The 15,070-nt window shown below is 34.5% G+C and overlaps 2 protein-coding genes across 4 annotated transcripts in view; both read right to left on the bottom strand.

Annotated features, from left to right (window-relative positions):
- The window catches only part of LOC105452888 (stAR-related lipid transfer protein 3), a 10,095-nt gene extending 3,321 nt beyond the window's left edge, over positions 1-6,774 (bottom strand). The window contains exons 1-7 of one of the 2 annotated variants that reach the window (XM_011694437.1): positions 6,041-6,774; positions 3,539-3,824; positions 2,552-2,632; positions 2,346-2,423; positions 2,138-2,191; positions 1,928-2,060; positions 1,033-1,247 (exon numbers count right to left, since the gene is read on the bottom strand). In XM_011694437.1, coding sequence (XP_011692739.1) covers positions 1,033-1,247; positions 1,928-2,060; positions 2,138-2,191; positions 2,346-2,423; positions 2,552-2,632; positions 3,539-3,793 — 816 coding nt within the window. In that variant the 5' untranslated portion in view covers positions 3,794-3,824; positions 6,041-6,774. Of the gene's footprint in view, positions 1-1,032; positions 1,248-1,927; positions 2,061-2,137; positions 2,192-2,345; positions 2,424-2,551; positions 2,633-3,538; positions 3,825-5,814; positions 6,010-6,040 lie in introns of those variants that run through there. The other variant, XM_011694438.1, reaches the window with a different exon arrangement.
- Positions 6,775-6,874: 100 nt separating this feature from the next.
- Positions 6,875-11,214, bottom strand: LOC105452889 (NAD kinase 2, mitochondrial). 2 transcript variants are annotated; one of them, XM_011694440.1, is made up of 6 exons: positions 10,812-11,214; positions 8,970-9,267; positions 8,409-8,732; positions 8,159-8,249; positions 7,796-8,057; positions 6,875-7,663 (listed from the first exon to the last, which is right to left on the bottom strand). In XM_011694440.1, exons 1-6 carry the CDS (start codon positions 10,843-10,845, stop codon positions 7,431-7,433), a joined length of 1,242 nt encoding a protein of 413 aa, XP_011692742.1. In that variant the 5' UTR covers positions 10,846-11,214; the 3' UTR covers positions 6,875-7,430. The 2 variants fall into 2 exon arrangements, with proteins under 2 accessions (XP_011692742.1, XP_011692743.1); XM_011694441.1 differs by lacking the exon at positions 10,812-11,214 and adding an exon at positions 10,205-10,803.
- Positions 11,215-15,070: the final 3,856 nt, after the last annotated feature.

The following is a 15,070-nucleotide window of genomic DNA, read 5'->3' as shown; positions in this document are numbered from 1 at the left end:
TTAGCAAGAAAAAATATTCAAAGAGAAGCCAAGAAACAAGCAAACAGGATATATTTTGCATACATTCTCAAAACTTCTATTCTAATCTTCTATTTCTAATCTTCTATTTTAAATGCTCCAAAACTGTGTTTTACATGGTCCCATAAATAAAAGTTCGACATTATTTCGACGAATGAAAACCTAGTCTTGCAAAAGGAAAAATTTTCGAACATTTATTATACTACTGTACTAATTAAATATATATAGATTAAGAAACAACATATTTTGAGTCAATGATTCCACAAACAAATTATAGAAATTCGTAATCTTTGAGCATTTATAGCTTCTTAATAATAATAAAGCAAATAGATAAAATAACTCACGAAAAGTATTTTACTGATTGCTGAGAATTCTGTCCCTTCTTTTGGGGACCAATTGGTTTGTACAGGTTTAGGTAAATATTTCATAGCTTCACCCAAAAAGAACGGGCGTATAATCATGCGAATAAAATTAACAATTAAAAACATGATGTAAACTATGATTAATCAAATAAAATTTACGGATTAAAATTTAACGTGACAAATTTTTTCTTTTGCACAAAAAAAATCACATTAAACACGAGTCGCCCGTCTAGCTACTTCACGCGAATAAGCTTTGTAAAGAACTAAAGACAACACGTTTCTTGACCATGCCTTTGTACTTTGTTACTCCCGTATTTTCTACTGCCTGTTTTCTACCCCTCCCACGAATTTCAGTTATCGTTGAATGTTTGAACATACATTTATTAAGGTCATAGACGAATAGAAATAAATTTAACACTGACTACATATATATATTTGTACATACATATAGTTTCACTAACAATATGTTATCAAATAATCTAAGAGTTATTGGATCATTAAAATACTTGCTGATACTGTATAAACATTGCATTTGATTACAGTGGACATTAAGTAATAACTAAAGTCAAGAGACATATATTCTTTTTTTCTTTTAATACTTATTGCGAATTAATTATCAATTAAAGCGAGAAAAAAACATAATTTCACTAACCTTGTCGGGTGTAAGTTTTGCTAGGAACCTAAATAATTCACTGGATCTTGAAAGCTTCGAGTCTCCTTGCTTTCTGGGGATATCCTCATCATCAGAATGAGTCGGGGATTCCACAGGTGTGAAAAATGTATTCATATGATCGGCATTTGCTGCATATTGCCGTGATTCGGTAGCAATACCTTGTAATAATGGAGCTCTTTCTGTATCCGGAAAATCTGTAAATATCATAAACTCATCGATTTTTTCATATTTTCAGATTAATATGCGAAAATCAAGGTTAAATAAATTGCGATTAAATTGCTATATTCTCTACTTCCAAGAAAATCTCGCAAAGTGCTAAAATCGAATATTATTTTATTGTTTTCCGTGACAAAACGCTATTTCCACGTGAAAATGATAGCGTTTTGTCACAAAAAACAATAAAACAATATGTGTGAATATACAATTAATTTTATAACAAAATTAAGTGTCAAGTTTTGATTTTACTTTGTACATTATAAGTGTCGTTAAAATCAGAATTTTGTCACAGAAAACAATAAAACAATGTTCGATCGGTATGTGTGAATATACAAGTAGTTTTGTAACAAAATCAAGTTCTAATTTTAATGTATACATATAGGTTATGTAAACTAATGAATTTACAAAATATAATTTGCGGTGAAAAAACGGTTTTAAAATGACCCTTTATAGTGAAGCAATATTTAACTTCTTTCTCGAAAGAATCTCGTTATATGTCGAAAACTATTCTATTTTGGACAAAAGTTTTAGTAAAATTGTCTCTATTCATTTATGTTATTTTTTTTAATTTTCTAAAAAAATTTTTTTTGAGAGAAAGAGGGAGAGAGAGAGAGAGAGAGAGAGAGAGAGAGAGAGAGAGAGAGAGAGAAAGGCTTACTTCGAATCCAATTTCTTGCTTGAGTTTCCTGAGGTATCACGCGAAAATCGAAGAACCAAGCCTCTGCCCATGATAATACAAAAGATGTTAAGATCAGCAGAACTTGGAATACTGGTTGGTTAGCTGATGTCCACTAAAAACGTGATACATTAAATGAATTAAATAAAAAAAATTAATAAAGTGATACATAAGTATTCCAAAAATACTTACATCAAAGAGAAAAACTTTGGCAATTAAAAAGGCACATGTTGTGGCAGTTGATATCTGTAAAATACAATTAAAAATCATTATAATATATATATTTTTTTAAATAAAATTGCTGTACAAAAAATATTTTACTCTTTGTTTCGTCGCAAAATAGTTATAAACAAATTTTTCTTTTTTGCGAAAAGATTATTCAATTGACAACTATACTCACAGCTACAATGATCCAGTGATTGAGATACAGTAGCGCATAAAAGAGCAACAAGACCGTGAACCTGCAAATCGCTGCCATCTGAGAAGATGAAATCCGTAAAATCTCTGCTCCCAATGAATAATGAAAAATTATGACGAACTGAGAATGCCATTGTCGTCATTCTGTTATTAATTACTAATTACAAATGAATGACAGAATATACTTACGACAATATCAAACAAAGACGTCTTTATGTGATAGTGTATCACTTGATCTATGAAAGCTGTTTTTAAACTTTCACCTGCAATCTGTAAATATATAAAATACAATTTTTTTTATACAATAATAAATAAGATTTTTATATGAGATCACACTCTTGCACGACCTCAGGCACACACGTGCACACACACGTAACACATCCATCACATACACTCACAAATATACAATCCCACATTATTATTATATTATTTACGTATGATAAATTGCAACTATAGTACATAAACAAGAAAATTTGACGCAAAACGAAAGCTAAGCTAATAAAATGTTAGTCTGACAAGAAGTCAGCGATGCAATTATCTGACGCGATACAAAATGACTGACTATCTCAGCAATTTAACTTCATTAGACATTTTATAACGATACATTATAAATTTAGTGTATTTTTCTCATCAATAAGTGATACGCAAATTAAAATATGCGGCAAAATATAATCCTTTGCTCATAAATGCGAGCTGTATATATTATCAAAATAAAAAATTATATCTTTGACAGGATTAAGTTTTCGATCTATACAGGGTATAATTTAAATACCGACTACTAATTGCATAGCGTTATTCCTTGTAAAAAACAGTCGAATGTCCTGAACCATTTTTTTCTACAGTACTAAATAAAGTTATCATTACTGCAGTAATTACTGATTCATTAAGCATTGTAGACAAAAACATTTCTTAAAAATATCACTAATCATATAGTACTACTCCTTATAAAAAAAATTGAGTTGAAAAATCCTGAACCATTTTTCTCTACAATGCTCAATAAAGCAATAATTACTGCAGTAGTGATTGTTTTATTTAGCGCTGTAGAAAAAAATGGTTCAGGACTTCTCGAGTCAGTTTTTATTACAAGGAATAACACTATGTAACACTATATATTAGTGGTCGGTATTTAAGTTACATCCGATATATTTAAAGTCAATGTCTGAAGCTCCAACATACCATTGTACAAATGAGCCACATGAGGAATGTAAGAAGAAGATCGAAGGTGACGAAGAGGCAGAAGAAACGCCTGACGTTCGACATCCTGCCGTTGTGCCTCGCTCCTGCGATCAGGTCCTCGCTGAGAACGATATCCGGCGTACGCGTTATGCTGTGCTGCGTGATCGAGCTCCTCTGGGAATTGATCGAACCACTTAATATAGCTTCAGCGGCCATTCTAATTTGCCTCTCATCTTCCGCCATTCTTCTTTCCATACGATTTTGATGTCGTCGCCGTAACGTCGACCTTTCAATGCAAGAAAATGGTACATGTAGTACAATTGCAAATTACTGTAGTAGCAAAAGTAGTAATGGTAGCATGAAAATTCGTTTTTCGTAACTTTTATGTTTTATATCTTTTCTGTTTCTTCTTTCAAAATCGGAATCTCTATTTAATTTCAAAACGCAGAACGTGCAATAGGAATATAGCTAAAATAAATATATCTAATATATAAGTGTTTATGTTTTTTTGAAAAGAGCAAATGTTACAAGAATGATGATAAGAATAGATTGCTGATAAAATAAAGTTATACACACTAAATTGTGTAAATTATATATGCTATTTTATCAACTGATAAACTTTTAGTTACTAAATAAACATACACAAGATAAAAACATGATTATGTGCAAGAATAACAGTGACAGTGATGAAATATTTTTTTATATAATATGTTAGTACAATTGTACAATAAAATGATTTCATAGAATAATATCAAATCTGTTATTTTGATATTACGAGCGACAGCTTCTCTTACGTACCAAAGATTATTTTAAAATAATATTCTTAATAAACGAAAACAAAAGCGTTATCGTTATACATTGCAACTATATTAACTCTAGTGCTATTTCTATATCAACAATTTGCATAAAAATATCTATGAAAATATGATAAGGACTTACGTAATTATAAACTACGATAAATTACACTGCAATTTCTACACTTGCGGAAGTACATAAACATAGCAATTAATGAATACGATATTCTGTTTTGTATAACAACTTCCTTTTTGTTATGGTCTTCTTATCTCATCTTTGTATCGTTTTTAAGGAACTCTCTTATTCCGATTATGAAAGAATATCGACAAAATTTGGGCATATATACATATATTTACGTATTCTCCAGTCTTTCTATAAACTTCTATAAACTTTCTATAAACTCTTTCTAAAATTACAAATACATATCGCCGTGAAATCGACGCAATGATTCGATTGATTTTTATATACAATTTTAGTTACAATTTATCAAAATATTGCAACTAATTACTTTTATATATAAATTTAAAAGTTTAACTTTACAACGAAATAATTGATAAATTATCATACTGACGTATCTAAATGATATTCAATAAAACGCAATCGTTTAGTCTTATAATATTGTTATACGATATATTTAATATACATATATCATTACATTATATGATATGCTCTTCCATAAACAATTTCGTATCAAATCAAGAGTATCTGATAGCGTATCGTTGCATGCTTAAAAGATTAAAATGGAATGCATTGTTAGCGTTATGCATACTGTGTTCCTTCTCCATGACATATTTAATATTAAATAAAAATGAACTATATATAAATAAACTTTTGTATTGAGCATATTTCAAACGATATACCATTTATGAATCAGATCGAGAATAATTCAGAATCTACAATAGAATTTTTATAATCTTACATAAAATAAAGATAGTTGAGAAGGATGGCAGTATGCAAATGCGTGAAATCTATCCTGAATTACGTATGTACATCAAAATATACACAACGTAAAATTATAAATAGAATTCTATCCTGAAATCTGACGCAAATTACAGATTATCTTAAGTGGTATGTGCACAGATCTTCATTAAGATTGATCTATTAATAATAATTTAGTTTGAATCCTCAGATTATTATTGGAACGTTACCTTCATTACATATTATTTGAACATTTTTCTATGTCTCAGTCAATTGACAAAGAATTTTAAGAGAGATAAAAAATCAGGTATTTTTTATTTCTCTTAAACCTCCGCCATTATATTATTTTGTTGAAAAAAAATCTTTTCATTAAGCCATACCTATAAACTGTTTTTTAAAATACGTAACATACTTTAAAAAAGCTTATACGTAAAAATTAGCGTAATACACCGCGTAAATACAACTTGGTTGAATTGTTTTGACACAAATTCTTCGGAGGGGAGAGATTTAGAGGAGGAATATTCCATTCGGCTCGGTCATAGAGGTTAATTCGACGTGCTAACCTCAAAATTCAGCAGACGCGGTTGTTTACCCCGTCGCCGTCGACGGGAGCGAACGAGCTCGAGAAATTAAAAGTCGAATCGAGGAGCGACCTTTGCGCGTTCTCGCAACCGTCTCACCCGAGAGACATTCGCGTCGCGAACAAAGGCGCACTCCGTCGCGCCGTGCATCCGACCTTCGGCGACGGAGCGTTTCCGCTTGAGACTTTTTCTCTCTCTCATTTCTTACCGTTTCGCGGCCGGGAGCTCTCATAGATACGGCCAGATGATAGTCGAATCGTGTCTCGACGAAACGTTGTCACGCACGTGCATCGCGTCGCATACCGTCGCGCAATAACGAGGGAACCATTCCCCAGGACTCCGCACCACCGTCCGTGTCGAACAGCCCAGATCGCGTATCGCGGCCGAAATATAAACAAAAGAGCACCAAGTGACGTGTTTAGTCACACCTGAAGTTAGGCATTTCGGAGTCGCGACACTCGCGACTGACAAGCGTACACAACTTCACGCGACGTACGTATGTGCCCCTTGCAATTAAATCTGTGTGTGTGTGCGTGTGTGTGGTGCACTTTTTCATCTTCTCTCTTTCTCTCTCCGATGTTCGATCGCGCATTAATTTCGCTTCAAGTGCAGAAGCGTGACACAATGCAATCGTAAAAGTGTAGATTGTGTTTTATAGAAATGCAATGTTTTCAGAATTTTCATACAAATGTTAGAATATTAGAGACAATATTAAAAACCGTATTGAATCACATATTTTGAGATGTTATTTCAAATCCAAAATTGTCGTTTTCAAGGTCAAAATCATTTTATCATATAGAAGTGTATAATAAATAATTATCTATAAATATATCTTATTGCAAAAGTTGGAGGACTATATTCTATTAAGAAGTAGAGATATGGCATTTACATCTTTCGAGATTTTTGAAAAATTGTTAATTGTCAGGAGAATATATATTTAGATAATAGGTACCTAAAATTGAGGTTTTTGCAAAGTCTTCGAATGATATTGCTAAAGTATAAAATACCATATAAAAATATACTCTAATATACGACAAAACACTTATCACATAAAATGCATTTAAGTTTATTCATATGAGTTGAATAGATACATTGATATATATAAAACTGTTCGTCTATTTATGTATACTAAAATATTCTAAATGTATATAAAAAAAAATAGTAACAATCTGGTATGTTTTTTTCATACTAGCTTACAAATGCGAATATTTGGTATTTATGTAGGTATGTCAACTTACAGTAATAATAACATATGATACACTAAAATCTCAAATATATGTTACATATTGATAGATTTAGTCTTAAAAGACATTTATGGTGTTATTATGACAATTCAACAAAAATTTCTTTTTTTTAAATTAAGTTTGCTTGTTTTCTTCGAAAAATCCTGTTAAAACCCGAATTCTAACAAATTATTAAATTATTTCAATAGCCTCTACAATAGCCTGTTCCCATTAAATATCTATATGTTATATTAGAAATGTTTATCCACAGAAATTTTAATAAAAAAATATGGGGGTGATATTTACATAGTTAAAAATTTCGTATTTGCGTTATCACAAATGCTCGAATGACCTGATCCGTTAAAAATCATCAATTCAATCAAGAAGACTGACAGTTCGCAAAGAATCCTCGCGAAAAGTTTCTATTTCCGCGATGGTGCCGAAGTTGAAGGGGACCGCTATTCCACCGTCCAGAACTAAACCTGCATCGAAGCATTGTGATTTCACGGTGACTTTTCTGCAGAAGCCGCGAGTGTACACGTCTTTCGGAACGGGTACTGCATTGGTCATTATCATATCTCTTATGGAATAACACAGTTTGGAATCCTCTGTAAACAATACGTATACATGACATATTAATCATATTAAGAAGATTATATTGACATCTCTCTCTCTCTCTCTCTCTCTCTCTCTCTCTCTCTCTTTCATCTCTCGATATTCACGTTTCCACATGTACTGACCTGCATCGAACCGCAAGCTGTTATTGAACGTCGAACAGATCGCATCAATTTCGTCATTGGTAAATTTCCGCTTATCTACGAAGCTTAATATTTCCCGCACGGTTTGATGATTCAAGCTGTGTATAGATTTGTACCAAGACGTCGATCCCGTTCCAGTGCTCACGCACAAACCGGAGCCCTTCACCTTGTGATACTTCCGCTCCTCGTCGAACTTTATAAGTAAGGAACTCGTCCGTGCCGATAACGTTTCACCCATGAAAACCTGGCGACAAAAACCAGGCCTGAGATATGCGTAAAAGAGTAAGTCGGGTCGTCCGACTGCCAATACTTGCGCGTGCAATCGAGGAGCATTAACGAACTCACTTCGTTAAGCGCCAACCAAGGTAGACGCCTTTCTGTCGGTAATTCTGTTGGTACGCTGTGCTGGTTTACAAACCTCTCGTTCATATAAAATCTAATAAATACAGAAAAATCAAAGTTTGTATTGCAGTAAAGAATACGGAAACGATAGATAGAAGTTCCAAAAATAAATTGTCGATAGTAAAGTAATTTCTAAGTCTGTAGACATATAAATAATTTATAATTTAGTTGTAGAATTAATAATGTAACGTGCCTGTCGCTGCCAACGATGCGCCCTTTCTCATGCATGTGAAAGGGAGCTTGCCATATTTCTTCTCCCTTTAAAGTGATCCGAATTCGTCTTCGCATGAGTATACTGTAGTGCCCTGCTCTCAGCTTTTCGAAAATTTCTGGTATGGCATTCGTATATTTCGCCGGCAATAGGAGGTAGCCTTCCGACTTCTGAGGATACGAATTAATGCCCATTACAGGTTTCTTGTCGTTAAATATTAAATTCGAGGCTAGGAGAAACGTTCCGTCGCCGCCGACCGGCAGCACTAAGTCCGCCCATGTAAACAGCGAATGATCTAAATTTGTCCTGAAAAAATGCAATTTATTCTTACATTGCGACAAGCACTTAACGATTAATGTTTCAATTTTGAAATAAAAAATTGGGAGTACGTAGTTCATTCAACATCGCGTATAAATCTATATACACATGAAAATTTTCCTCAACTTTAGTACAAAGTTAAGAAATTAAAAAATGGAAGCTTTGCTTATTTTCCAATTATACATTTTTTTTATTATAATTTTCTTGTCAGACATTTGGGCTTACCTATCTATTATCTTATACTCTACATTCATCTTTTGCAAGATCTGGACAACTTGATTTTCCACAGCTTTGGTGGCCATGTGGCTGGCGAGCATGGTATCATAATCCGAACCTCTTTCTAGCAGTTTCACCTTCAGCTGGGCCTCGCTGAGCTTGGGTTCCCGTAATCTTTCGAAATGATACCGGGACAATTTTGCCACGACAAGTATCTTCCTAGGCACGAAACTAGATTCATTTCGAAAGAGAAAGCGCAGACTTCTGTGTACATTGGCAGATGGAGATTGTAAAAGCTGCAGCGTTCCTAAAAAGAAATCATATTTAAACATTAATTGCAACAATTGATCTGCCTTTGGATATGTACGGGATGTTTAAGAAAAATATTCAGCATCTGTATGGTAGATAGTATGTACCATACTCTGAGTAAAAAAATCTTAGTGAACATGAGTCGAACTATGCAAAAATGCATATCTGCCATTTCTTGAGACTTGAGAGTAATATACCGACATTTTTAGCACGATATAATTGTACAATCACCAAATAATATGTAGATTCGCCATCACTGGTTGATAATAACTGACTAATATATTATTGGTAAAATCTTCTGATATAAAGTATGTCTGAAAATTGAATACAGACATACAGAACGCGGTTTATAAACACTGTGGTAAATATTGCATGCGACACGTAAAAGCCAGTAAGTCATTCATGATGTTACAAATGTTTATATCACAGAAACAGTTAAATTTTCAACTTATGTTCACTAAGGTTCTTTTACGATGTATACTATCTACCATATAAATACTGAATGTTTTTTTTAAACTATATAATAATCACATATCAATTATCAATTTCATGTATGCAATTCTCATATGTATATAATTCAATAAAATCAATTATAATCAAATTAATTATACAATACTAATTAATGAACTGAGTTTTTCTTTAAAATTATTAACAGAATGTTGATAAACTTTAAATAAAACATATGATAAAAACATTAAATATATTATTTTAAATTAAATTATTTAAATATTTTAAATTTATTAATACATGTAATATGTTTTTATCATATGTTTTGTCTATAGTTTATCAACATATTCTATTAATATACAATCACCGAAAGACACATTTTTGGAAATAGAGTTTCGATATATTTCAAGTGCATTACATTTAAAAAACTTATACAGGAAAAATACTCTTTTATAGAATACGATATGATAAAGTGTTTCCTTGTTTACCTTTGACCTGATGCATATCTACTTGAAATAGTATTGCCTAATCACGCGATAAAAAACAATTATGAGAATCGAGAGCTGTCATTAAAATGTCATAAGAATATACTGCTCTCTCCATTATATTATGTGTCATAATTTATAAAATAGCATTTTAATGTATTCGGAGCGATAAGTTGATCTTTCCTCGTAAACGATCGTTTCTTTTCCAGAAAGGTTATGCCAATTTTATCGCAGTATCGTGAGTATGCAAATCTGTGCGGGAATAAAGTGATGACAGGCTGCACCTTCTTACACTTTTCGTACTTGAAAACGGGACGGTATTTACATTCACGTTTGTATATACATTTAAGTTTTGCTCGAAAAAAAGATGGAAACGAGACAGAAAAACCCGTTTTGAGGTGTATGTCGATGTTTCCTGATCCCCGTTTCACAACCGGGATAAACCGATGATTACTTCTTATCGGTCGTTTCTTTCGAGAGGTACGTACAAACGCGACGAACCACGAACGTGGAATACAACAATATAGAATAGGAATTTGTGACGCGAGAAACCGTTCGGCGAGAACACCTGGCCGAGTCGCGTGCGATCCGCGAGTCGTCGAGTACTCACTGGCAGTTCCACAAAGGTAGTTGAAAACCGTCATCGCATGGTGAGCGGGGCGTTCACGTGGGCAATACCGAGACGTCGCGAGTGACGAGGAGCCGCTCCGCGGGGCGATTGATCGACGTCGGGCGCGTAACCGATCCCCTCTCGCCGGCACGAGCCATGCGGCGATCGAGTACCGTACCTCGAGTTAGTACTTGCGTACACCTGTACCCGAGTCCCCCCCCGTCCCGTATACGCGTGATCGTCGCGCGAGCTGGCCGTCGTGATTTTCGATGTCCTCGTCAGTCCTCGTTGCCGTCGCGCCACAGAATGCACAATGCCACAGTCTGCTTTATCTGATCTGGCCCCTGAAGAGAGTCTGGAACTCTGAAGTCAGCTTCGCTCAGCCACGCTCAGCAGTCAGCTGCGCTTCTCCGATCGGCATCACGCTTGCGCCGCGCCGCGACGATGAATTCGAGTTTCGCCAGACTCGGACAAATGAATCTCGGCGAAGAGAAATGTGCACTGATTCTTTTTTAGTTAATACTATTGTTAATAGAGTATAAATATTATTAATATAGCATATTTTTGAATATCATTTATAAATATTATTAATATAGTATGGTAATAATATTGCCGTATATTGTAATGTTAATTGCTAATTAATTTAGCATAATATTGATTTGCAATGTTGCGTAGGTACTCCAGTTACCAGAGTTTAGTTTAGTTTTAAAATAATCAAATAATTGGCGCGCGATTTATGAACTGAAATCATAAAATTTATACAAAATATTATTAGTGCCGTTTTGGATAAGCGGTCTTTCTTCAGTTATAATTATTTGTGTTAGTATAATACTGCTATACTGTATAATATTGCTTGTAATAATATAGACAAGTGTCTTCTGAATTCGCGCGTTCACATTAATTCATTAGGAATCAAGACAATCAAGTAAATCTAGAAAAACAAAATAATATTTAAAAAATATAAGTTTAGCATTACTCTTGAAAAACTGTGTCCAATCTCGCCTCAATATGATTTTAATTTAAAGGTGAACTAAAATAAAGACGTAAATTAAGAAAATTTAATGAAATTTCTACCAATATTCAGGTGAAATCGATACTGCAACCCACGAGATTCGCAAAGATATTTTGATAGTTTTTTTTTTTTGCGGGAAAAGGTGTTTCAGTCTGTTCTTGTATACCCTTAATTTCTAAATATGCCAGGAGGTCTTAACTGTTCATCAAGAATTTTATTGTAGATGCCAAAAGAAAAAGTCGCACTATATAGATACACGCTTCGCTTACACTTTATTAATTCATTTGCAATACATTAATTAAGTCTGTTTAAATAGCATCGAGGCTACCTAACGTATGCCTTCGTGTATACGATAGACAAACAATCACCTAACTTAAACATCTCTTTCTCTCTCTTTTCTCATTTTCATTCACACACATCCATTCTCATTTATCTTTCTCTCTTTTCCTTTCACTCACGTGCTCGCTCACGTACTCACTTAGTCTCCTCCCACACACTTCCTTCGTTTCTCTTTATCCGCTCCGTAAATCGATATCAATTATTATTACTATTACCATTGTCTCTCATTTTTTTTAATATACTATATATATATATATATTTATTTATTTATACTATATATATATATATCGTAAGATCGACGTTTAAAAACTAAAATTCGTATAAAAAGCGTCGTTATTCGTACTAACAATGTAACTGTACTATTTAAATAATAATTAAATTTTAAAAAATTATTTGTTTCTGTTGTGTGTCGGTTTTCTCGTCTGAATGTATGAGATGTCTAAACGTATCGGCTATTGTATGCGAGGCGCGGTGCTCCAAGTGGCACGGCCGGTGCCTCCTGAAGAACAATCGGTAAGATCGACTTAATGCCCCACAATCTGCGCTGTCTTTCACATCAGTGAACTTGTACATAAATCGATCGCAGTGTCTCTCGTCGTATATTGCGAAAGCTAACGATTTTTCTTTTTTATTTTCATATATAAAAATATTGAAGAATTTAAAAATTACACAGTGGTGTTGAGAACGAAGCGAAGACAAACGGGAGAAAAGAAGAGAAACAGAAAAAAAATTGCTCACGAATTTTGCAAATTAACACGCCGAGTGCCCTCGAATTTGAATGCCGTATATCAAGTGTGAAGAATTGTTTGCTAATAATTAAATTCGTAGATTTTTTCAAATTATAAAATCTTTTAGATTTTCCTTTTATTTTCATCAGGAATTCCTCACGAGTGAAATTAACGAGCTACTTCTCTTGGCACACTCGACGCGTCGAGACGCCACGGAATTTATATTAGTCATCGCGCAACCTCGTCAAGCGATCTTACCGGATGTTCATTCCTAAATTACGACGCTCACATCGACGCTCCACTTCAGTCGTACCCCGAACGATATTAAATTACATTTTACTTCGTAGTCGCTTCTCCGCTGGCATTTATACTCTAGCTAATACTTTTACACGCTACGAATGTTTTTTTTCCTTTTTTTCCTTAAACCGTAATCATTTTTAGCACGTCACACTACGGCTGTACTCCCTCTCTCTCTCTCTCTCTCTCCCTCTCTCACTCTCGCTATTACCAACTATTTCGCTATTACGAGCAATAATGTACATCAATTACATACAAAACAAGATACAAGTGTTAATGTGCTCTCGTTATATCATCGACACCGTCTCGCGTTAAGATGGTCGCACTCACAAAGGTACCACGTTTTATTATTAATCGGAGAAACTCGCCGTCGTTTTTTTTTTTTTTTTTTTTTTGACAATCTATCGTTCGCAGCGCGATATACCTATCCCCTCGCGTTTTGTTCCACGGCGACACCGCGACGACGCCTCGTCCGAAAGATCTCACGACGAATCGACGAATGTCAACCCTTAGAAAAACTCCGCGCTGATGGGAGAGAACCGACGCGAGGGTCTCCGCGTCGTCGAGCCCGACGCGCGGGTAAAATTGCGATGTAAACTCTTAACATTACAATAATAATACTACGCACGGTGTAATTATGAAAAAACCTAACTTTTTCAATGACGAACGAAAACGCAATCTCGCGTTACTCCCGGAAAAGAATTCGTTTCCCTCATAGGGCGCTCGCTCGCGCAATGCATTTTTCTTTCTTATCGCATCCGAATAATCTTCACATCTAATCGCGTCTTCGGACGCGCTAATTGGCTCGATAGATGATGGCGATGTCGTCCCTGAACGTCTAATTTTGCCGTGCATGTGTGTTGCGTTGATTCGAAACTTTCGTGACATCCGATGAACGAAAAGTAGGAAGCCAGATGAACGCTGTCGCGGATAACGAACGATACGTCCGCGGGCGAAATCAATTAATAATCTCTAAAACAATAAGTATTTTGAGTTGATGAGCTTAACGCAATGCGAATCTCTCTAACGGCAGTGGAAGATTTTGGATTTGCACACGCAACGTTATACTATTCGAAACGCGATGCGTTGCGTGCCGCGTAAAATCAAGCAGACGAAGTGCTCTAGAAAGACTTCACATTCTTTTTTTTTTTCTCTACGAGCAAAGTTCTCAACGTGTATCGTTCATACGTAGGGTTCGTACATAGTCGCAAGATCCGATTACGCGGTTAATTTAATTAATGGGGAATAATCGCTGACTACGTTACAGTAATCGTCTAAATTTTCTTCGCTTTTTTAAAAAAGTAACAGCAGTTATATAATAGTTAGATCCTATACTTATTAATTTGCCAGATGTTTTAATACCTGCGAATCAATACAACAGTCATAGTGAAGACATATATTCTTGTCTTAGAATACTGATGTGTGAAAATATGAATATTTTCTCTTTCTCTCTCTCTCTCTCTCTCTCTCTCTCTCTCTCTCTCTTCCTTATAATATACGAATAGTCTCGTTCTGCGTACACATCTCATGCGTCTCTCTTTCGTCATATAATAATTCACAAGTCAACGAAATCCGAAACTAAATGCGGAGAACGTAAGAAACCAAATTGGTTCTGCGAAACGGTGTTAAGATCTTTTCTTCAATTTCCAATAGGACGGGCCGGACGGCCGGAATAAGTCTTGCTTGCAAAATTATAAAAAAGAACTTCATTCCTTCTCAAAGGACACAAGCGCCGGTCCGATCGTGTGTTAAGCCTGCGAGAAGAACGAATAAAATTCTTCCTACAATTTATTCCAATTTTATTCGGACTATCCAGACCGTCGTATCACAAATTCAAACATTAACTTCGTTCATCGTCTTGTCTCTATTCTACGGCGAATAAT

Source organism: Wasmannia auropunctata, unplaced genomic scaffold, assembly GCF_000956235.1.
Source record: "Wasmannia auropunctata unplaced genomic scaffold, wasmannia.A_1.0 LD336026.1, whole genome shotgun sequence".
NCBI lineage: Eukaryota > Metazoa > Arthropoda > Insecta > Hymenoptera > Formicidae > Wasmannia > Wasmannia auropunctata.
The sequence above is the reverse complement of the archived record's forward strand: the minus strand, read 5'-3'. Positions and strand labels throughout refer to the sequence as shown.

What these genes read in the sequence shown, in the direction of transcription:
- LOC105452889 (XM_011694440.1), bottom strand. Translation starts at nt 10,845, where the DNA reads ATGACGGTTTTCAACTACCTTTGTGGAACTGCCA. An exon ending in CTACCTTTGTGGAACTGCCA is followed by an intron (nt 9,268 to 10,811) that starts GTGAGTACTCGA and finishes ATTTCTTTTTAG; the next exon opens with GAACGCTGCAGCTTTTACAA. An exon ending in CAGCTTGCGGTTCGATGCAG is followed by an intron (nt 7,664 to 7,795) that starts GTCAGTACATGT and finishes TATTGTTTACAG; the next exon opens with AGGATTCCAAACTGTGTTAT.